At 36.3% G+C, this 25,546-nt stretch overlaps 1 protein-coding gene and 1 pseudogene across 2 annotated transcripts; one reads left to right on the forward strand and one right to left on the reverse strand.

Annotated features, from left to right (window-relative positions):
- Positions 1-1,211: 1,211 nt before the first annotated feature.
- Positions 1,212-24,073, reverse strand: LOC127257649 (uncharacterized). Of its 2 annotated transcripts, none has more exons than XM_051284097.1 (11): positions 23,161-24,073; positions 5,403-5,471; positions 4,311-4,627; positions 3,984-4,234; positions 3,656-3,897; positions 3,339-3,545; positions 3,062-3,254; positions 2,903-2,965; positions 2,708-2,792; positions 1,706-1,845; positions 1,212-1,615 (listed from the first exon to the last, which is right to left on the reverse strand). In XM_051284097.1, exons 7-11 carry the CDS (start codon positions 3,236-3,238, stop codon positions 1,598-1,600), a joined length of 483 nt encoding a protein of 160 aa, XP_051140054.1. In that variant the 5' UTR covers positions 3,239-3,254; positions 3,339-3,545; positions 3,656-3,897; positions 3,984-4,234; positions 4,311-4,627; positions 5,403-5,471; positions 23,161-24,073; the 3' UTR covers positions 1,212-1,597. The 2 variants fall into 2 exon arrangements, 1 of the variants encoding a protein (XP_051140054.1); XR_007840041.1 differs by lacking the exon at positions 23,161-24,073 and adding an exon at positions 5,602-5,618 and having other exon boundaries at positions 1,215-1,615.
- On the forward strand, positions 10,495-15,585 carry LOC127257708 (uncharacterized; annotated as a pseudogene).
- Positions 24,074-25,546: the final 1,473 nt, after the last annotated feature.

The following is a 25,546-nucleotide window of genomic DNA, read 5'->3' on the forward strand; positions in this document are numbered from 1 at the left end:
AAAGGTCGGTGCGTTACAAAAACGTTCCAGTGATCGCTTGTCATATTTGGTTTTTGTTACGAATATTTGTAACGACATTGAACCCGTAATAAAAAATATATTTTTCATTAGTCACGGAACAACCTGAAACAACAAATATCCAATGACCACTTTTTGTCACGGTATTTCATCATTTTGTTACGCAAAAATATCATGCTACGAAAAATAGGTGTTACACTGCAATTGAAATTGTGCGTAACAAAAAGACCTGTTGTGATCTCCCCAATACCGAAAGAAATTCCGTATACACATAATGCTATAAACATCATCATTGGCAATACTTGCAAACATTAATTCATAGTATCCATAAGAATCCCGACATTAAGTGACATGGACACCACAGTTTTTACTCGACAATCTTCATACCTAACAACGAAGTAAAGCAACCCATAAAACAAGCCTAGCAAGCACTACACAGCAACATCCTATTCTGCAAAACGGGCTTAACAGTTCAAACACCAAACCTAACAATAAGCAAGTACGGATATCCATCAATCGATAACCACATCGTTCACCACACGAATTAAAACTCCAATGGTCTATGCATCCATTCCACATATCGTTCACACAGCCTCAACACACTACTAAAAAAATTGTTTTCTACTACGGCCGGAAAATCGTAACAAAACGTCATTTTTCGTGCAATTTGCGTATTTGCTACGCCTTCGTTACGACTTTTTTCCGTAATGTGTACTCACGTAACGAATGTTTTTTGCCACGCCATTTTTCGTAACTATTACTGTCGGTCAACGCTCTATAATGCAGGATTTTTGTTACGCTGTTTGTTACGAATTTCCTCTCGTAACCAAATGTCGATCCTTCCGCGCGTATGTCAGACCTTTTAGTTACGATATTTGTTACGAAAGGTCGTCGCGTTACAAAAATGTTCCTGTGATCGCTTGTCATATTTGGTTTTTGTTACGAATATTTGTAACGACATTGAACCCGTAATAAAAAAATATACTTCCTATAGTCACGGAACAACCTGAAACAACAAATATCCAATGACCACTTTTTGTCACGGTATTTCATCCTTTTGTTACGCAAAAATAGCATGCTATGAAAAATAGTAGTTACACTGCAATTGAAATTGTGCGTAACAAAATGACCTGCTGTGATCTCTCCAATACCGAAGAAATTCCGTACACACATAATGCTACAATCATCATCATTGGTAATACTTGCAAACATTAATTCATAGTAAAATCTGAATCCCAACATTAAGGCAAATGGACAACACTGTTTTTACTGGACAATCTCCATACCTAACAACGAAGTAAAGCAACCCATAAAACAAGCCTAGCAAGCACTGCACAACAACATCATGTTCCGCAAAACGGGCCTAACAGTTCAAACACCAAACCTAACAATAAGCAAGTACGGATATCCATCAATCCATAACCACATCTTTCACCACATGAATTAAAACTTCAATGGTCTATGCATCCATTCCACATATAGTTCACACAGCCTCAACACAATCCATCCAAAAACAGGTACGACATACAATCCATAAGACAAACGGGGAAACTAACATGGGTGAATCGGTAGATACACTTCAGGGACGGCGCATGAGCTGCAATTGCCAATACAAAGATTAGTTTAAATCATATTTCTTATAAAGTTTGGAAGGAAATACAAGAAAGGTATGAAAGTAGGTCTGTACGTCCTTGTAGTTCCACTCAATAGGATCTTCACCAATGACATTGCGAAGGGTAGTCGACCCAGCAATGGTCGGCAAAATAAGGGGTGTGTCCGGGACTAAGGCGGATGTCACGAAGACCTTGACCAGGGAAAGTGTGTCACCTACAGCATCCACAAGTGCAATTTTTGAGTATATTGAGCCGTATATATCAACAGACGTTCAAACTGTATGTATAACATGCCATAACACAGACATTAGAAGTGTAAAGCTCTGCAACTAGAACAATACGGGTATGTATATTAAGACATGTCGTACAATACATGGTATTATATCCATGAATTAGGTACGAAAGCACATTATATCCTAATTTCCTATGTGATTGCAGCTCGATCTATAAACCAATCATCCTCCAATAAAGAAATGTAAACCAGCAATATCATGTACAATATCAAATAAAAAAAATATTTCGAAGTTCGATATCCCTATGGCAACCCCCAAATGGGAGGGCTCCATGTATGTGCCGTAGTACTATGTCTCAATGAGATTAACTACCATTTATGCACTAAATACGAGCAGACATCCGCATATGCAGTTCCAAGTTCAGAGTATCGACCACTGATATATCAAATTATATGTACCAAAGTCATCACTAACAATAGATACACCTTGGCAGCAAAGGACTACATAGGATTTCAATAATAAAGTCAACTTTCAATATTTTTGGGGAAAGTCATGGTGTACCCAAATAGTGTAATAGCAGCGTAGCCATAAACAATGTAATGTAATAGATAAAAAATACCAGACCAACACAGGAGTTGGCATAATACCACTGATTTTACTGCCTCTATATTAACAGTGTACATAACACAAACAAATCCACATATCGTAACATTGTATATGTTTAGACTCAAGAAAACCATGATCATTTGCAGTATGAGGCCCGAACGGTCACAAAACCTACGATCCCTCGCCGAGGCATATTAAAAGTTCCAAAAAAAAAACCTTTAAGACAATGGGACCAACCTGGCGCAGGGGGGCAGAGCAGAAGTCCCTCCGCAACAACTTTTTTCTCACCGGAATAGGATAATAGAAGCACATGCATGCCGACCTACAACAAAATATTACAGATGAGTTGGAAACATAGTAGGCTATCAAGAGTAGCCTAAATTAGGCACTGCACTGATTACTAAGAAACTTTAGGGTTTGACGGAATCATACCGTCAGACCTGGCTCGGACACAGGCTTGGGAAGCTCAGAGACTGAATCAATACGAGATGTGCCCTATCATTTATGCACATATCATGGTAAATTCCCATATTAGCCATCCGAATCTCATGGGATACTCATACAAAATGTACAGATATTATGAATACTTACTGCCTGGCCAGTAACTGCTCCGGAGTTTTTCTGCATGAATGCATACACATCACACTTGATATTTTTAAACTCAGCCATCATTGCCTTCAACTCTGCAAGGTACCTCCTCGGCGAGAGTTGTGAAGGACTTTTGCCCAGTACGATGCGGAAAGCTTCTTTTCCGTACATTTGACGCATTTTTCTTGGATTGAAGCTACGTAAATAAGAATAATTTAGTTCTCACCATAGGCCTGTGCAGATATAACGTATATTAATTTGGTTGGTCCCTATTGCATACCTTCACCTTTTCGTCGCGCCAGTACTCAACCAACTTTGGCCACTGATCGGGCACGATCCTGCTTGAGGGAACCTTCTTCAATGCTTCCTCGTCGTCCTCGATAGGATTGAAGTAGGTTGATTTGATGTTGTATTTCCAATGCCTCCAAACTTCCCTTAGGTCAGCCATGACAACTTTCTCTGCTGAGTCTGGTAATCTGCTGTGACTCTGCAATGACATTTGACATGGTTATCGCCCGGTACAAACAAGATAGTAGGACCATATATACAACTATAATGAAATTAAAGAAATTTCATTTTATATGAACATTGCATGACCTGAACCTCCATCCATGCACCATGTCTCTTCGTCTCCGGTATTTCAGCAAACGTGGGGTAATGTAGAGGAAGTCGAGCTCCGTTGCGTGCAATAACCCCAATAGTTGTCTTGTACTCATTTACGTCGGGTCCAAAAATGCTTTTACCATCAAGCGATGTGAATACAAGCATCTTGTGATCTTTTCCCCATCCACGCGGCATTCTTGCCGCCCCTCTCCCTTGTTTTTTCTTGGACGAACCAACTGGTACAAAAAAAAGATTACATGTTATTGTAAGGAGCGTATGTAGAAAATTTGAAATCAATTAATGCAAGACATAATCTTAGAACCATAATTTCCAAACCGCCATATGATGTTATCTCGTCCAATCGTGCCATATCGCCCACCTCCGTTCCTGTCATCAGAGCCGGGTCGGAACCTGGTTCTTCACCCAATAATGGCATATCACACTCTGCAGTCTCCGTGTCCTGTGTCGGTGGAAGTGTCTCGTCATCTGCTTCTGTGGGGGGATTGTATCATCCCCATCCTGTGTCGGTGCCGTCGGTTCAAGGACTGATGGGATATCCCTAGCATCATATTCCTGTTGGGGTTAATAGCGTCAGCCTATAGTAGTGTTGTACTAAGTTCAAATAAGGACCAGTAAGAAGCCACATTACCTCCAAAATCCCCTCCGAATCCTGAGCACTGGCCGTCGAGTGGAAGATGTTGTTTTGTTGCTTTGAGCACGAGCATCACGCTCTTTCTCCCACTATGATGTGATGGACCGAAGTCGCTGGAGTAATGGTGAGACCCGAGATCCCTTCCGTTTCGTTGCTTTCTTCGTGGTTTTGCGGATAGGTGATGGATTTATACTAGCCCGATTAGCTGCCTCTACGGGGCTGTTGCGTGCAGAAGCCCGAGTAAAACGTCTTACGGGAGAGGCAGCCGGATCCTGTGACCCTCCTACAGCACCACGTTGAGATTTTGCCATAACCTGCAAGACACAAGCGTTAGGAAGCTGTATGGACCACCATATTAGGAAGAAGTCACAACATACAGACCACAATTAATCCATGTAAACTGATTCCACATACGGAAATCGAAAACAGAGCTTGTGAAATGACATGCGTGTCAAAAAAAGGTTAACTATTACGTAGCATTATATATATGACACTAGCATTATACTTTATTGTAGCATTAAGCAACATGGTTTAAGATAATCCGTCATCCCTACTTCAAAACCTTAAATGGATGCCCCCTAAATAGTATTAAATGGATTTCTACTCCCCGTCACAAATTTTGATCGCCCATTTGTAGACACAAGGCAAATTTCTCACTATTCTAAATTTTTTACAGTGAAACTAAGGAGAAAATACAACGATGTGGATGCTAGAGATGAAGGATATGTAATGCTATTACGTCAAATTTAATATAATTAAGTAAATAATTACTTAATTATGAACATATTACATTACATGCATTTCTTGCCTTATCTCCACACAAATATTAGAAGTGGCAAGCATATGTTTTACCATTGTAATCATGAAAGGCAAAATCATGCCGACAAGGAACCTGGGTCCTCTATATGTTGATTACACCCCAAGTAGAAACCCTTCAAAACAAATATGAAATAATTCTGAAATCTGATGGGAAAAAAATGTTTCAGAATCGTAGGAATGCACTTAACACTTCATTGCACCACCCACCCAATAAACAAACATCACAGAAAAGTTGCTACACGGTGGCATAGCATAAAAAACAAAGCAGACCTTTTGTTAAACTCAAAGCTGGGTATCCTGAATGAGCACAACATGCCTGCGTTGACACACGGTCACTTCCTATAAAAAAATATAAGTTAAACATGCACTAATTTTCAATGAAAACGGCGCAAAGTCCTACATTAATTAAACATGCACTAATTCACAATATGCATTTTCTCTTTTAGGACTAAATTAGAACCATATATACCAGTTTTAGTATTATGTGATGATGGAGGGGCTGAATTACACCCTGAGGAAAACCTACAGTAGATCAAACCCCTTCCCCTGCTTTCTTCTTTATTTTCAAAATGGGCTTTCAATTCTCTACTCAATTATACAACCTAAAAGGGTGAGTTAATCAATCAATCAATCAATCGTTGCAACCAAGCAAGCACATGTGGAGATTATATGCCGCCAAGGAGTGTGCAAAGTATCTATCTTTTCATCTTTAGTCCTAATCGAACAACTCTATTTAAAGAGAGCAGCGCAGAGCACGCAACAAACATGGAATCTAGCAGTGTAGCCAGTTGGGATCCACAATCTTCCAAATTGAAGATCCCACGCACAAGTGCATATAGATGCAGAAAACCAATGAAGCAGTGCTGTGCAAAGACCTCCACAGAAAAGCGAAATCAGTGAGGTTTAGAAGAAAGTGAAGAAGGCAAGAAGCAATCTATTAAGATCCATATCATATGCAGTACGACTGTACAGTTCAATGCATCTCTTTTCTATGAACCAAAAAAAGAAAAAAAAGCACAGACAGATAAGGTAAGGATAGAGTGTCACAACCTCAGTACTGAAGTAGAGTAAAGACAAGCAAATCCCGAGTTGAAGCAGAGGGCGTGGCCCTGCGTACATAGCAGCCCTAGTTAAGTTCAAGCACAGTAAACACATAATTCTCTTTTTCTAGCATTTCATCGCATTTTTTAATGGTACCCAATCTCTGGAACGCATTGTATTTCCTGAAAAATGTCCAGGCATCGAGGTATATTGTTGGCTAGTAGAATCTTGATTGGAGTACTTCAGGAACAGTGTGTTACGTTGCGAAATGACCACCTACGAATTAGCCACGTCATTCATGGAGAATGTGTGGTATCTTAGAATTGGACAAGCAACGCCTAATGATTTCATCTCCACTAAAATGAAATAAGTATGGTTCCTCCCAAAAATAATGATTGACCAGGCTCAAAAAATGCTTCATTCCTTTGTAATCTAGATATGAAGGCATAACACCACTGGCATGAAAATTAGCATCTTTTCTAGCTGTAATCTCTTGGCAGTGGGCAACTTCACCTCTCTTTCTTTATCATAATCCGTGAGCCAGGTGTAGTACCTTGCAATGAATATAAATCTTCATCAATAAAGTATTCATATATACCTTATGGTGACGCCTCTGCAGGTAACCTACTAAGGTGATCGGCTACTTGATTATCACTTTCCTTTTTGTCTTTGATCTCAATATTAAATTATTGTTGTAACAGTACCCATCAAATCAGACACGGTTTAGAATATTTCTTGTCCATTAGATACTTGAGTGTCGCGTGGTCAGTGTTTACAATTGCCTTAGATCCTACCAAGTAGAGTTTGAATTTTAAAAAAGCATAGACAATTTCTAAGAGTTCTTTATAGTATAGTGTAATTGCACTGAGCACCATCCAAAGTCTTACTTGCATAATGGATAACATGGTGCTTCTGTACAAGTTTTTGGCCTAACACAGGTCCTACTGCACTATCACTTGCATCACATATAAGTTTGATAATTCCAAATATTAGCATGTGGATTCCTCATCGTCCGTGGTTTTTTCCTGTTTTGGGTTTTTCACATAAATTTTGTGTTCTTTTCGTATTTTGCAATATTTTGCTTGTGTTTCAATTGTGTTTCGATCCGCTTCCGCAATTTTATCGCACCTTTAGGCGCTTAAATTCCTAACATTAAGCATGCGTGATTGCTTTCTTTCTTGGTTGTTACATGTGGTCGCAAAATTTTCCTCGAGACTATACATATATACATTCATAAAATTCATCAGAATCAAAAGTTTTTTGCACTTCGTCTTCCTCTATAATATGAAACTAAGACTATTTCTATGTAGTGTAAGTTGCATAATCTCTCTATTGTATTATGATGATTATGATGATAAAAAAATAAAAAAATAAATTAAATTATTAGTCTGTGGGATATGCCTTCAGTTCATTGTGAGATATTCACTGTCTTTGATCTTTTAAAGCTTTTATGCACTGATGGTCATACGCTTGGTGCTCCAACGACTAACGTGATTCGTCTAGCATGCTTAGAGGAACAGTTTGATCATTTTAAGATACTTTGATGATCATGCAGCAGCTCGAGAAGATAAACCTCTGACAGCGCCGCAACAACTTCGATGGTGGTGCGCAACTTGTTTGTTGATTTTCATACTTGAGTATTTAAACATTAATATCATATGGATTCTACTATTTTAAATGTACGGTTATGTTTATTATTCTTTTGTAGTGTCCATCGATTATGGAACTATGCTTATAAATATCATGTGATTCGATCATATTTTGTTTATTGGATATTTGGTTTGGTTTAATTTACTTTATGGTTTGAATTTGTGTTTTCGTAATATATGATTTGGGATAGGTATGGATAAATCGACATATAATTTTTTGGGGGTTAAAAAAATTACTCACGGAAATTATTTCGTCTCAAGCATCATATTGACATGTTCAACAGAATTACTCACGGAATCATTGTGTCGCCAATAAGGAAGTTTATTGATTTTAACTCACAGAATTACTTACAGAATTTGTTCTGTAAGTAAATTTATTTACGAACAAAGTCCATGGGCAATTACATGAGTAAATTACTCACAGACAGAATTTCGTGAGTAATATCGTGAATAATATACTTAAAAAATTATTCACAAATTTTCTCGTCAGTAATTACTTACGAAGTATTTACTAGCAAAATACTCACAGACATAATTTCGTGAATAATGAATTTATTCATGAATTACTCACGGATTTTTCCATGAGTAATCTGTCTTTTTTTTTTTTTTTGGTAGTGTTGGCACATTATTTGTCAAATAAGATATTTCATTTTCATTAAACATAACATCTCGACTTACAAAAGTTTAAAAACTTGGTTTAGAAGTTAACCACAACATATAACCCTTAATTCCCTCGGAGTATCCTAAAAAATATATTTTAAGGTTCTAGGTTCCAACTTATCATTAAAAACACAAATAAATACGGAACATCCAAAAACCTTTAGATTGGATAAATTTATGTATCTTCCACGCCAAATTGATATATGCGATATTAGACAAATATTTTGCTATATTTTAGACGGTTTTTGGATGCAAATTTTGTATATATGCACCTAATGGTGTGTTTTTGAACTTTCTACTAGGTGTTGAGGAGTTGGCAAATTTTGGGCATATTGGAGAGAAAAGCAGAACGCAGGAAGTCCTTACGCGTGATCACGAAGTAGAAAAAAATAAAAATTGCAAAAAGGTCCTCCGGGGTTAATTAGCAATTTTATAATTGTTTGATTTAAAGTGCAAAGGGGATCTTAGGATGGACTTGAAGAGACACGATTTTTTAATTTAAGAGGAGAAGAGAAGGGGACTACCACGTTGTCTACCACGATCTCACCTACAACCTATTTCTGAGAGAAAAGAGAAGCGAAGGAAGAACACTACGTACGGGAACTTTGGAGAGCAACGCAGAAGAACTTCCGGGCACCCTTTTTCTTCATTTCTAGAATTGGTTTGTTATTGATTTTTAAACTTGAAGGCATGATGAACTCTTTGATTTATTTTATATTTTTAATTGCTATGGATTGCGAGTAGTTTCATTTCTAGTGTAGGTATGAATTGATTTTCGGGATTGAAATTGTGAGACTTGGTTTCGATTAAAATTGGTGTTCATCGATGTTGGGTATTTTTAATTCTTCTAATTGATGAGTTTAGAAATCCTGAATTGATTATTGCGCACGTATCAATTTAGTATTTCATAGCTATATTTGGGATTGGCATATGAAATTGTGTAATTTTCCAATTAGCGTAGCAACCTAGAGAAGAACACTCTAGGGAAGAATTAAAATCAGTTTTTAAACAAATCCTCGTAGGAGCTTGTTAAATGGAATTGGGCCTTTCTAGTTTTTACTGCTGTCGAGTTAGAAAACTACGGTCATACCTAGGATTCTTTCCTGATTAGAGAAATAGCTAACGGTCGTACCTTAGCTATTGAAAAAGTAAGGGCGTGTAGATCAACTTTAACCAATTTATCCAACTAGTCGGTGAATTTGACTTTTAGTCGATGATCAAATTTCATATCCCGAATGAAAAATTCATGCCTATGCTAGAGTCTAATCATCTTTGGTAATATGCCGTTCATTTTATTTTATTTTATTTAGTTGAGCGAATTTATTTTCTCTTATTTTAGTGTGATAAATTCAACCCCCCCATTATATATATAGTATAATTTTAGATAACCGAATATTCAATATTATTATTGTTCCCTGCGGAGACGACCCTACTCACCGAACTACTGCATTTTGCAAGTTTTTTTGTGGTGTAGGAACTGATACTTTATTTTGCAACTTTGACGAGGCTAGCAATTTTGGCGCCGTTGCCGGGGAATAGTAATTTGATTTTTGATATTTGGTTGTTTCTTTTATTTATTTAGCTCTAATTTTTGCCTAATGGTTTATGCCTCGAACTGGTCGTACAGGTGAATTAGTGTTTGATTCAGAAATCAAAGGAATGCATGCCGTTTGAGGAAAGAAGCTAGAGAGCGAAAGAGGGCCGAGAAAGAAGTTGAGTCACCGGGACTTAACTTAGCTATCCAACTAGCGGATACTTATAGTTCCGAAGAGAGTGAAGAGGCCAAGGAAGTTGAAGAAGTTTTGATAAATCCAATGGCACAAAGAACCTTGAGGGAGCTAGCTACTCCCGACTTAATTCAGCACCCTTTGTGTATTACTTTTCCTGCTATAGCCGATAATACGGCATTTGAACTTAAATCTAGACTAATTCATTAATTTCCGTCTTTTCATGGCTTGGCAGGGGAGGAACCACACAAGCACTTGCAGGAATTCGATGTGGTATGTACGAGTATGAAACCTTTGGGAGTCATTGAGGATCAAATAAAGCTCCGGGCTTTTCCATTCAATTTGAAGGATACAGCTAAAGATTGGTTGTTTAACTTGCCGGCCGGGAGTGTTATCACATGGATGGATATGAAGCGTAAATTTCTTGAGAAATTCTTTCCCGCATCCCGGGCTGCGAGTTTGCGAAAAGAGATTTGTGGCATCAAAGAAGCATCAGGGAGTCCTTATACGAGTATTGGGATAGATTCAATAAATTAATTGCTCGATGTCCCCAACATCAAATTTCTGAGCAACTTTTAATCCAATATTTCTATGAAGGACTAACTTCTATTGACAGGAGGATCATCGATGCTGCCAGTGGAGGCGCTTTAATGAATAAGACTCCGAGAGAAGCTTGGGAATTGTTGAATGATATGGCCATGAACTCTCAACAATTTGGGCCGAGGGATGTCGTGGGAGTGAAAGAAGTTGTTGAGGTAAGTTCTCCTATGCAACAACAATTGAATGAGCTAATTGCTTCTGTGAGAAAACTTGTTGTAGGTAATGCTCAAGTGAAGCCGTGTGGAATTTATGGGAGTGTTGAGCATCCCACGGATGCTTGTCCCACACTAAGAGAAGAAGTGGAAGTGAATGCTGCAGGTTTTGCACCAAGAAGGGCTTATGATCCATATTCAAACACATACAATCCGGGATGGCGAGACCACCCCAATTTTCGATATGGGAATCAGAATCAACAATCCTTTGGTCAACAGAAACCACCCGGTTTTCAACCACAAGCACAGCAGCAACAACAAAGGACTATGCACCAAGCTCCCGTTCCTGGTAACTCTTCGCATGATATGGTGAAAACAATTGCCTCTAATGTTTTGCAATTTCAGCAAGAGACGAGAACAAGCATAAAGAACTTGGAAGATCAGATGTCTCAAGTTGTGAAAGAGGTGCGTAAGATGAAAGAAAAAAAAAAGGCAAGCTGCCAGCTCAAACCCACATGAACCCGAGCAATGTTAGTTCAATGATCTTGCGGAGTGGTAAGGAGCTGAAGGGTTCGAAGGTGATTACCAAAAAGAGAGAGGTGAAGAGGAGATTGAGAAGGAGATTGAGCATGAAGTGAACAAGACTACTGATTAGGTAATTTCTGATCCTTCTATTCAATCCAATCTTAATAGTGCTCCATTTCCTCATAGGTTAGTGAAACCGGCTAAAAGCGATAAAGACAAGGAGATCATGGAGATGTTTAAGAAATTAGAGCTAAGCATCCCTTTACTTGACGCAATTAAGCAAGTCCCCCTGTTATGCTAAATTTCTGAAGGAGTTGTGTACTAAGAAGCAGAAGTTGAGAGGGGACGAGAAGGTGCTAGCTGGAGAGACTGTGTCCGGTGTGCTGCAAAGGAAATTGCCACAAAAGTGCAGAGATCCAGGTATGTTTGTAGTCCCGTGCAAAATAGGTACGATGGAAATTAAAAGGGCTATGTTGGATTTAGAAGCAGCTATAAATGTTATGCCTAAGTCTATTTTTAACTCTTTGAACATTGGGCCTTTGAAAGAAACGAGGGATAATAATTCAACTTGCCGATAAAACCAACGCTTACCCTGAAGGGATAATTGAGGATGTTCTTGTGCAAGTGAATGAGTTAATATTCCCTGTTGATTTCTATGTTCTAGATATGCATGATGACAATTCACCTAATCCCTCCCTCATTTGCTTGGACGGCCTTTTATGTGCACCACACAAACAAAGATTGATGTTAAAACAGGGACACTGACTATGGAGTTCGAAGGTGTAAAAGTTCATTTTAATATTTTTGATGCAATGGGATATCCTGTGGAGCCTAATACTTTGTGTTGTGTAGATGTTCTTACTCAAAATGTGCAGGAAGTCTTTGACTTGAGTGGAAAGGATGAATTGGAGGTTGCACTCATAAACTGCTTAGACATGAACTCTATGGATGAATTTCCCATAAGTGGTGCATTGGAAGAAATGATTCTAGCTTTGCAATCTCTGCCGCATGAACCATTAAGGTATGTTGTGGTTAATTCAGTTTTAGCAAAATCTGATAAGGGGTTGTTGCCATATGTTGTGCAGGCACCGGCTTTGGAGATGAAACCATTGCCCTCGAACTTGAAATATGCCTTCTTAGGAGTTGGAGAGACATTACCAGTAATCATATCGGCTACATTGTCTTCTAGGCAAGAAGAAAAGTTGATCCGAATTTTGAAAGCGCATAAGGAGGCTATTGGATGGACATTAGCTTACATCAAGGGCATTAGCCCATTTCTTTGTACCCACAAGATTGTGCTTGAGGAAAATGCCAAGCCAATAAGGTAAGCTCAAAGGAGGTTGAATCCTGCTATGATGGAAGTCGTAAAGAAAGAGATCTTAAAGCTCTTCGATGCCGATATCATCTATCCAATTTCAGATAGTCAATGGGTAAGTCCAATTCATGTTGTTCCCAAGAAGGCGGGAGTTACTGTAGAGGCTGACCACGATGGTAAGTTGATACCGATTCGGAAACAAACCGGTTGGCGTCAATGCATCGACTACCGTAAGCTAAATTCAGTCACAAAGAAAGATCATTTTCCATTACCTTTCATTGATCAAATGGTTGAGAGGTTAGCGGGAAAATCTCATTTTTGTTTCCTAGATGGTTTTTCAGGTTATTTTCAAATTTCCATCGCACCAGAGGATCAAGAAAAGATGACATTCACATGTCCTTTTGGCACTTTTGCTTATAGGCGGATGCCATTTAGCTTGTGCAATGCCCTTGCGATATTTCTGCGGTGTATGGTTAGCATATTTTCTGAATATGTAGGTAAGATTATTGAGGTTTTTATGGATGATTTCAGTAAGATTATTGAGGTTTTTATGGATGATTTCAGTGTATATGGAGATGATTTTGACACTTGTTTAGACAATTTGGCAGTGATTTTAAAAAGGTGTAAAGAAACCAAGTTAGCATTGAATTGGGAAAAATGTCAATTTATGGTAGAAGAGGGAATAGTTCTTGGACATTTAGTTTCATCAAAAGGAATAGAGGTAGATAAAGCCAATATTGATATTATCTCTGCTTTACCCTATCCCACTTCGGTGAGGGATTTGCGTTCATTTTTAGGGCATGCAGGATTTTATCGTCGGTTCATTAAAGATTTCTTGAAGGTGGCTGCTCCTCTTTTCCGATTGTTACAAAAGGATGTTCAATTTGAGTTTGATGAAGAGTGTAAGAAGGCATTTGACAAGATTAAAAGAGTTGTTGACATCACCGCCCATCATTCAACCACCGAATTGGGATTTACCTTTTGAGATTATGTGTGATACAAGCGACACGACAGTGGGGGCTGTACTTGGATAGAGAAGTGGAAAGATTCCATGGGCAATCTACTATGCATCAAAAGCACTCAATGGAGCCCAATTGAACTACTCCACTACTGAAAAAGAACTCTTAGCCGTTGTTTTTTATTTAGAAAAATTTAGATCTTACTTGCTTGGTACTAAAGTAATTGTATTTTCTGACCATGCAACTTTGTATCTAATGGCGAAAAAGGAAAGCAAGCCAAGGCTTATACGATGGATATTACTCCTGCAAGAATTTGATGTGGAGATTTGAGATAAAAAGGGAAGTGAAAATTTGGTAGCTGACCATTTAAGTCGTCTTCCTATGGTTCATGATGAATTACATTTGAGGGAGTATTTTCCGGATGAGCAATTACTTGCGATTTCTTGTTCTTCTCCTTGGTATGCTGATTTAGTGAACTATCTGGTCACTAATAAATTCCGTGCAGGATGGACAAAAGCAAAGAAAGACAAGCTGAAAAGCAATGCAAAATACTATGTTTGGGATGACCCCTATGGAAACGATGTGCGGACCAAGTTATTCGACGTTGTGTTGAAGAAAGTGAATATGAGTCCATTTTGAAATTTTTTCATTCATTAGAATGTGGAGGTCATTTTGGTTCCCAACGGACTGCAAGAAAGGTACTCGATAGTGGATTTTATGGCCTACATTATTTAAGGATGCTTATGAATTTTGCAAAGCATGTGATAAATGTCAAAGAGTAGGCAATATTTCTGCTAGAAATCAAATGCCCCTAACACCGATGTTGTTTGTTGAGGTATTCAATGTGTGGGGCATGGATTTTATGGGTCCATTTCCACTTTCACATGGTTTTTTGTATATCATACTTGCTGTTGACTATGTGTCAAAGTGGGTGGAAGCAAAGGCTACCCGAACTAACGATACTAAGGTTGTTGCAGATTTCCTGAAATCTTTGGTTTTCACTCGTTTTGGAATGCCTAGGGCAATAGTAAGTGATCGAGGCAAATATTTTTGCAACAAAACCATTTCAGCGTTGTTTCGCAGGTATGGAGTTCTTCATAAGGTCTCCACGTTATATCATCCGCAAACAAACGGGCAAGCAAAGGTTTCCAATCGAGAGATAAAGGAAATTTTGGAGAAAATGGTGAGGTCAGATAGAAAGGATTGGAGTTTACGCTTAGAGGATGCGTTATGGGCATACAGAACTGCATTCAAAACTCCACTGGGGATGTCGCCCTATAGGTTAGTCTTTGGTAAGCCTTGCCATTTACCTGTTGAACTTGAACATAGGGCTTTTTGGGCGATTAAACAGTGTAACATGAATTTGAGTGAAGCTGGAGAATGTAGGAAATTACAGTTGCAAGAGTTGGAGGAGATTCGAAATGAAGCTTACGAGAATGCTATGATTTATAAAGAGAAAAGTAAGAAATTTCATGATCATAATATTTTGAGGAAAGAATTCAAAGTTGGCCAAAAGGTTTTGCTCTATCATTCTCGACTTAAACTGTTTCCAGGTAAGCTTCGCTCTCGATGGATAGGTCCATTACTAACGTTTTTCCGTATGGTGCATTTGAGATTCAAAGTCTAAGCACGGAAAAGAGGTTTGTTGTGAATGGGCATCGTCTTAAACTTTACTATGAGGGGTTCCAGAGCAAAGAAGTGAGTGCGTAGTTCTCTTTAAGCCGCGTGATTAGCTTAAAAGATGTTGTGTCGAGCCAACGACAATAAACAAAGGCGCTTCTTGGGAGGCAACCCAAGTGTTTTAATTTTATTTTGTGTGTTTTTAGTTTTGTTGTGTTTCGGAGTCAATTTCATGCCTTGTTTTTGGTGTTCTGATGACATGTGAAATTTTTGTAGTTGAGTGGAGCAGAGTGGGAATGATTCTTAGGTGTGGCCACGCATCCAGTGTGTTGTGATTGATGAGAGGGAAAAAAATTTAAAAAAATCAGAACGTACAACTTCTTTAGACGTGATCACGCCTAATGAAGTCTTATATTCTGAAAAATTGTGCAAAGAGGGTTTATTTTTGGGGAAATTATTATATATATTATATTTATTAATATTATTATTAAATTTAATATTACTATATTTATTTTTATTTCTATAATAAATATTATAATAGCTATTAATTTTATTTTATTTTTATATATATACTCGTAATTTTATTTATTTATTTATTTATTTTTTTAATTTTATTATATATTTTTTGTTTCTATATTTTATTATTATAGTTAGTATATTTATTCTTATTATTATATTTATTACTATTCTATAATTATAATTATTATGATATTTATTACTATATTTATTATTGTTTCTATAATTACAATTATTATTTTTAGTAATTAAGTCCTAATTTTTTTATTTTCATATTGCTGTAATAGTTATACGTTATTATTATTATTGCTATATTTATTATTATTTATTATTATTATTATTACACCAAATTACCCTGATTCCTTATTCTCTTTTCTCTCCACCTCTCGATTCAAACCAGTTCACGCCGCCGTTGCTTTGCTCTTGCTAAACCACCGTCGTTCAGCCACCGGCCGTTGCTCCTCCGCCAGTCGAGACGCCGGTCCGTGAAGTCGCCAGTTCGCCGCCCCTAAGCGTCGCCCAGCCGCTGTCCATCTGTCCGATTCTGGTCCGCCAATTCAGCGCGCCTCCTTCGCCAAGTCGGCGCGCTGAAGCCGCCCGCCAATAGCAGTCTCCTCCGTTGCGCGCTGCTCCCAATCTCAAACTACTGCTATACGGTTGTTCTGCGCTGCCGCTGACGATCAGCCGCGAGTCACTGGTGGAAATTTCAGGGAAGTCATTTACTCTTAATCTATATTGCATTCTCTTGAGAAACCTCTATCGATTATTGCCTCGATATGATATAAAATAAGTTGATGATGAAGAATTTTAATTTGCGCGATTTTCGTAGAGGACTTGATACTGGGTGATTGATATTGTCAAATAATATTTGAATGTTTGTTGTGAAATTGTTTTTGGTGTTGGGGTTAATTGAGGACTTGTTATTTAGTTGTTGAATTTTTTGGCGTGCAGGCATTATGACTAAAGTGCGGGCATCGGATTCGGTTCCCGCAAGGGTTCCAATAGCTACGAGGTCGTTGACTATTTCAAAGACAAGAGGATGCAAAAGAACAAAGGAACAGGAATTGAAGGAACGGACATCTTCTCAATTGCAGGGTAGAGATGCGGGTAATACAATGCCCACAATTCCAATCGGTTTTCCTACTTCTGCACCCACCAATGCACGGGCACGGAAAGGTAACTCAGTTCAAGTGTTGCCTCCAACTCAAGTTGGGAGCCATTTACATTCTTTCACACCCGAGGAACAGACAAGGTACGAATTTTTGTGCGCTAAGAGCATTTTCTCGGGTAAGTGCATTCACGTTGAAACACTTGAGAAGTTAGGCATTAAAGATGTTGTTTTTTATTATATATCTAGCATTGGTTGGAGTTGTTTATTTACTTATCAACAACCTGGTTTCATTGAACTTGCTCTCGAGTTCTTCTCTACATTTGTGTTTGACTTGCCTAAACAATTTGATGTAATGCAACCTGATGTAATTAGATTCCGTTTGCTTGGTAAAGTGTTTAAGCTTTCTTTAGCAGAATTTAATTTACATTTAGGTTTTGTGACTTCCGAGGAGCTTGAGGATGATTCTTTCAGTACCGCTGCATGTGCATTTGTTGAGCCCTTTTCTGTTTCAGTCGAGAAATTATGGAGTGAATTTTCTGTGGATGGAAAAGTTTGTTTTGACAATAATATGCCTGCCCGTAGACTGAAGGACCCCGCCCTTCGTTATATTCAGCGTTTCATTGCTTCATTTATATCCGGGCGTAGGGGTACCTCCAGTATTGTTACTAAAACTGAATTTTTCTTTCTATGGTGCATGACTAGTGGCATTAGGGTTAATCTTGGGTACTGGTTGGCTGTGCAGTTTGGTGAAGTTTTTAAGAAAAAAAGAGATTTGATTGGTGCCTCGTTTATAACTACTCTTTCTATTAGTTTGGGTGTTCTCCCTAGTATTGATGCTTCTGTTATTTCTAGGAAGTGCCTCCATAAAGTTGGACAATCGAGTACTTGGATATGGTGGTATTGTTCCGCATGGGTATGGTAGTGAAAGATGATGCTGGATATCGCCTTGTTAATCGGTGGCGTCGGCCGTCCCATCGCGATGTAGTCCAGTTTGATGATGACCGAGAGGAACTCCCTATCACTGCTTCTACTGAGGATGGTGCTCTTGCGCACTCCACCACTAGCTCTACTTTACAGGCGTTGGCATCTGATGTTAAAATACTGAAGGAGGATAATAACGACCTTCGTGGCAAGCTTGATGCGATTTTAGCCGGACAAGCGACTCTAAAAGGACAGTTAGACTCCATTGAAAAGCTTTTGCGCGCCCGTCGCCAGTCCTAGGCGGGCTGGTCACCCCCACCTATTCCAGGGAAGTTTCTTTTCTCCTTTCCTTTATTTCATCTTTGTTCTTGCAATAGGGACATTGCCTCAATTAGGTGTGGGGGAGATTAGAACTTTTGATGCTCTATAATGCTTTATTTTGATATACTTCCCTGCATGTCCGCTTGTGTATGTCGAGCTGAGATTGTAGTGCTTTACTTAGTTTATTAGGATCTTGCCATGTTTGTTGATGAAGTTAGATGACGAGTGTGCTTAGCCTTCTAACAAGGAACCCTTAAGTGAGTTATTTGAGCCTTATTTGAGCAAATTCACTCATACATATCATATATGCTCAATTTTTTTGGATTGTGTGAACATATGTTGCATTTGACTACCTAGAACTTGCTTGCTTATGCTTATTTACTCCGCGTTTATTGAGAATTGATGGGATTAAAATGATAAGGCACTAGGTTTACCCTTGTTGGCCTTAATTTCATACATTCACCCCTATTATCCCCTAGTGAACCAAAGTTTGAGCTTAATGTTATTATCCTATTTTTCTTGGTTCATATTTAACCCATGCCGATATGCCTTTTTCTTGGAATAAGCCGAACATTTACTTGAGCCTATGGGAATTCGAGGGATTGTTCTTTGATTCATTACATTATATTATTTAGAGTTGCATTGGTTCCGTTGCATATCATCAGTATATTATTCGATAGTTGCATTTGAAAGTTCTCATATATGTGGCACAATTATAAATTCATATATATTTTTGCCAAAAGTATTTCATTGACCAACCTCCTTAAAAAAAAAAAAGAGCTTGTGTGAAAAAAAAAAGAAGAGAAAAAAATATTCCGAGTCCTAAAAAAAAAAAGGGACTCGTGAAAAGAAAAGTGAGTATGATGTTGTCTTGCATTGATCAAATCTTGGGAAGTATTGTGTTGTTCTTGTTATGTTGTTCTTATTCATACGTGTTTGGGACTTGCGTTCATTTTGATGTGATGAATTGATAGATTAATTCCTCGGTCCCATTAGCCACTAATATCCCTTTTCCTACCCGAACCAAAGCCCCATTACAACCCTTTTATTAAGACCTTTGATTATGAACATTGATTTCTTGATGAATTGTGAAGTTGATTTGATTTGCTTGCAAGCCTATGGGGTTCGTCATTTCCTTCATGTGCATTGAGTGAATATAGCCTAAACACTTGAGGGTGAGAGCTTTTACTTATATACATTCCTCATTTAGTGAAGTTAGTTGGTTCTTGCATGCTTTGAATCCGACGTAGTTGGCGGCATAGTTGAGTGACTTTTGCGCTAGTGAGTATTTCAATTCTTGGTTAGGATATATGCTTGAGGACAAGCATGGGATAGGTGTGGGGGAGTTGATATATGCGATATTAGACAAATATTTTGCTATATTTTAGACGATTTTTTTATGCGAATTTTGTATATATGCTCCTAATGGTGTGTTTTTGAACTTTCTACTAGGCGTTGAGGAGTTGGCAAATTTTGGGCATATTGGAGAGAAAAGCAGAACGCAGGAAGTCCTTACGCGTGATCACGAAGCAGAAAAAAATAAAAATTGCAAAAAGGTCCTCCGGGGTTAATTAGCAATTTTAGAATTGTTTGATTTAAAGTGCAAAGGGGATCTTAGGATGGACTTGAAGAGACACAATTTTTTTTTTTTTAATTTAAGAGGAGAAGAGAAGGGGACTACCACGTTCTCTACCACGATCTCACCTACAACCTATTTTCTGAGAGAAAAGAGAAGCGAAGAAAGAACACTACGTACGGGAACTTTGGAGAGCAGCGCAGAAGAACTTCTGGGCACCCTTTTTCTTCATTTCTAGAATTGGTTTGTTATCGATTTTTAAACTTGAAGGTATGATGAACTCTTTGATTTATTTTATATTTTTAATTGCTATGGATTGCGAATAGTTTCATTTCTAGTGTAAGTATGAATTGATTTTCGGGATTGAAATTGTGAGACTTGGTTTCGATTAAAATTGGTGTTCATCGATGTTGGGTATTTTTAATTCTTCTAATTGATGAGTTTAGAAATCCTGAATTGATTATTGCGCACGTATCAATTTAGTATTTCATAGCTATATTGGGGATTGGCATACAAAATTGTGTAATTTTCCAATTAGCGTAGCAACCTAGAGAAGAACACTCTAGGGAAGAATTAAAATCAGTTTTTAAACAAATCCTCGTAGGAGCTTGTTAAATGGAATTGGGCCTTTCTAGTTTTTACTGCTGTCGAGTTAGAAAACTACGGTCGTACCTAAGATTCTTTCCCGATTAGAGAAATAGCTAACAATCGTACCTTAACTATCGAAAAAGTAAGGAAAGGTTGGTTGTGAACGCGTGTAGATCAACTTTAACCAATTTATCCAACTAGTCGATGAATTTGACTTTTAGTCGATGATCAAATTTCATATCCCGAATGAAAAATTCATGCCTATGCTAAAGTCTAATCATCTTTGGTAATCTGCCGTGCATTTTATTTTATTTTATTTAGTTGAGCGAATTTATTTTCTCTTATTTTAGTGTGATAAATTCAACCCCCCATTATATATATAGTATAATTTTAGATAACCGAATATTCAATATTATTATTGTTCCCTGCGGAGACGACCCTACTCACCGAACTACTGCATTTTGCAAGTTTTTTGTTGTGTAGGAACTGATACTTTATTTTGCAGTTTTGACGAGGCTAGCAGAAATCGATTTCGGGCAAGCCCCTTATTAAGAGGATCGATGGGGACCTATTGATCAAATAGGTTGTCGTGACCACGGCTTCTCCCTAAAATCGTTTAGACAACCCGGAGAAAGCAAGCATACTTCTAACCCTTTGTAATAGAGTTTGGTTTATCCATTCAACAATCTCATTATTTTGGGGTGTATAGGGAACGGTTCTATGACACTTTATTCCATTTTTTATACAAAAGTTGTCAAACCAACAATTTGCAAAATTCCAAACTATTGTCGGTTCTCAAATATCTAACCTTTTTGCCCGTTTGATTTTTAATAAAAATTTTCCAATTTTAAAATTCTTCAAAAACATCGGATTTTTGTTTCATCAAGAAAAACTCACACTTTTCTAGAAAAATTATCAATTATAGAAAGAAAGTATCTACCTTCACCATGTGTGAGTTCACTAGAGGGACCTCACACATCGGGATGTAAATTCTCTAAAATACCTTTTGAATATATTTGGTTTTTTTAAAATTGCACCTTGTGATATTTACCATACACACAATTATCACAAAATGGAATAGTTGACAGTTTTTTATTTCTAAAATAACCCGATTTATGCAATATTTCAAGACCCCCCTACTAAGGTGTTCTAGTCTCATATGCCAAAGTTTGGTATTACCAAAAGTTGAATTTACTATATTTTCAGATTTATTAATTGGAAAATCTGATGAAACATAGAGGTTATTTTCAACTTTGCTTTAAAAATAACTAGAGCACCTTTTGTAATTTTCATACAATTTGCCCCCCACTCCCCTTCTAAGGTCATAGAAGATAAACTGGCACATGATAACAAAGTATTAAACAAACTAGGAACATGCCTAATATTAAAAAGTTTAAGAACATAACCGAAATTCAATTTCAATATAATGGTTCCTATTCCTTCAATATTGCACACACGTTCATCGGCCATAGATACAATATAAAATTTGATAATATTTTATATTACGAAAATATTTCTTTGAATGGTGTCATATGATACGGTTAAAGTCGTATTGCAATGCTAATTAGTAGGAGTGTTAACTGGATTGCTCACATTATTACTATTATTACTAGACCTAATGAAATGAGAAGGACGCCACAATTAAAACATTGTTTGATGTACTTAGAGGGGGGGTTGAAATCTATTCTTTGACTTACTTTTAGATTTCTTCTTATGTTGACTATTGTGAGTTATTTCCATTCTTATTGTTATTGGAATAAAATTCATTCTTGCTAGGTCTAAATGGAAGTCAACCCCTAACATGCATCATCTCTCCATGGCTTTATTTATTAGCTATATAAAGTTGTAAGTCTACTTCTTTACTCTTTAAGCCATTTATCGGAACGTTTAGTGTTATTGTGTCTCTCCCATACTTAATAGCCGATTTCACATCTAAGTAGGAACTAGGGATAGCATTTAATAGAACTATAGTCATCGATATTCTTATCACCAGTTAGTTTTATATCTTGTATAAGTTTGGTAAAAACATTAAGGTTTTCAACTATAGTTTTTGAAAGATCCAATCTAAAACTAAAAAAAACTTTCCTAACAAATGAATACGATTTGAAAAAGAAATTTCAGTGTACATTTGATTTAATCTATCCTATAACTCTTTAGCCGATTCATAAACTTCAATTTCCCTAATCACAAGAACCGCAAGATTTAAGATAATGCATGATAAAGCTAATTCATCCAATCCAACCCTCATTTGAGGAGTGATCTAAATTGTACGACTAACTTTATCAACTTTCATCAATCTTTGCGACACTAGGAAACTACGCATTTTTTATTTTCAAATAGTAAAATCTATTTTCTATCAAAAAAAAAAAGATTGAATATTGTAATATGTTGGACTTGCCATTTTTAACTAAATCTATTTTTTTAAAACAATTCTCCTAAGGGGCATATTTTAACCCTAAACCACCTTTAAAATAAAAAATTAGTTTCAGGCACACCAAACATATAGTTAACCTTTTGAAATACAGATTGCTTAACGATCACAATAGAAAAACAAGTGGAATGCAAGTATAAATTAATTTTCAAGAGCAATAGAATATTAACTAAACCACGAGTTAGTTTCTTAAGAAACTAACTTATCAGGTTGTTAATATTCCAACAAATTCTTAATAGATTCAGCAAAAATTCAATCAATAAACATAAAAAACCGCTGCACCGATTATAAAATTTAACCGAAAGTGAAATTTTACCAACTCCAAGCTCCGCAACATGTTTTATTAGGATTTCTTTCGGCGTCAACCTGTTACACCTCTTAAAACTGCGCACTTAATACGCGTGTTAGTATAGTTTGGATGACAATAGAGAACTATAAAAAACGTGAATAACCACACAAAAACAGGTTTTCACATTAATGATGTTTCAATCTTTAATCCATGATCAAGATAACCAAATTGAATCTAACTTGAAATTTATTTACAAAAACCTCTATTGATTTTACAAATAAAAGAACAAGTTGTTCAAACACCGAACATAAATCAATTTTTCGAAAAACAGAGAACAATAAAACAGTTTCAATTTTTCGAAAAACAGAGAATAAGAACCTGGTTTCAAGGTTTCGAAAAAACCGAGAACAAACCACCTATAAGGCTTTGGTATCACTTGTTATGCCTAAATAGAACTGAAAAGCTTGCTACTCACAAGAACTTTACAAAAACTAATGAAAACTTAAAGAAAATTTCATTAATTTTGGAAGCAACACGTTCTGACTCTGGTTACCCTAGAAAATCAACGAATCACCGACAACACACAACTAAGACCCAACCACAATAGAAACGCCTTGAAAACGCAACAATCACGCTAAATCTAAACCCAATCTAAGAAAACATCATCGATTTTAAGTCTATCTACAAAGTGTACAGAAATACACTATATATACAAGAAATGGCAAAAATCGAACTAACAAACTGATGAACCACTGCGGAGAAAGTCGAACATCAAAGGAGAAAGGTGAGCCTTCTTTCTTATAAGACAAATTCACCGGAAAAGACAAGTGCAATCGATCGGAATAGCGACAGAGAGAATGAGATTTTAGAGAGAGAAAAAGTATATATCGAATAACTTGAACTCTTCCAACGGTGGTTAAACGGGTAAGCAAATACAAGACTCAGGTGAAAACTCTTGATTAGACGGCTAGTAATGAATCTCATAAAGATCGAGTTGAATCGTGAGTTATGGACCCGGACTTCAATTTGGACCGGATCATGACTATGTCTATTAGGCCTCATTAAATTGACCCAAAAATTCATCACATGAACTAAAGTTCAATAAGATCTGATTCCATATAGAATCGAATTCAATTCCCCTCAATCGTAACATTATTCCAAAGTTACTTACTATATGCACTTATGTAGTGATCATTGATTTCGTGAGTGTGGTTAGATATATTTTTAAATTATTTAATATTTTGAATTGTTTACAAAATAGTAAAAAAAATTCCATCAATAAGTAGACAAGAGCCTCACATATTTTGACACAATTGGTTGGATTTATTAACCATCGAAGTATCGGACGGTAGTGATCGCATATGGCCTCTAATCCAAGGGCCATGGATGAATCAATTCAATTAGATTTGGTTCACATAAAAATTTCACATGAATCGTGCCCAAAGTTGATGATATGTGCCCAACCTTTTTGTGAATAGAAAACACCCCAACTTTATTTATTAATTTATTTTTAAATTTCTAATCAGAACCCTTTTTATATTAAAAATAAAACTTGCATAAGTTCATGTTTTTAGAAGTTTCGCTTGACACAATAAAATATATAACAATTAATTAACTATAGTGATTGTAAATAATTTATTTATTTTTTTTTTTAAAAAAATCATTACCATTTTAAAATAAAAAAGTATTTATAAACTTATTTAGCCATTATTTCTTATTATTTAACTTTCCCTTTTTTAAATTATATATACACAATATTATTTTTTCTTATAACATTATATTAAACTACTGTATAAATAAATGAGGGTGGATAGCATGCTCAATTATCGGGTGTATTATCTTTTGATTTGATTTGAAAAAGAATTTGTTTGAATTTGATATTAAAATAATATATGATAACTATTTTGTAAAAGAAAAATTTATTTTTTGAAAAAAAAAAAAAGAAAAAATAGAATCCAAATATAGAATTTTTGGGTTTGAGATCTAAAGAAAGACACCCTAAACTAAATATGTAATAGATGTGTTTGGTTTTAATTTATACCGCTATTCCATAAAAATATATTCTCTTATATTTTTCATTTTAGTCTATCATTGAAATATTTTTATTTTTAAATATAGTTAATATATAAAATTAATTTAATTAAATATTTAATTATTCAGAATTCATTTATTTATTTTCCTATTCAATAAACAAATATTTTATCTATATTTAAAAATTTCACTTTTTATAAATTAATATTATGTTAATCATAAATAACTATATTTTTTATTATTTGCATTATATTAAATTTTATTTTTTATGAAATAAAATTTATATTATATATATAATATTTAAATACATAATTTAATTTTTTTTCTTAATTATATAGCATATTTTAGCCAATCAATTTTGTAAATTTACAAAAACAAAACG

The sequence above is a fragment of the Andrographis paniculata genome, unplaced genomic scaffold, assembly GCF_009805555.1.
Source record: "Andrographis paniculata isolate CXL003 unplaced genomic scaffold, ASM980555v1 Contig58END, whole genome shotgun sequence".
Taxonomy (NCBI): Eukaryota; Viridiplantae; Streptophyta; class Magnoliopsida; order Lamiales; family Acanthaceae; genus Andrographis; species Andrographis paniculata.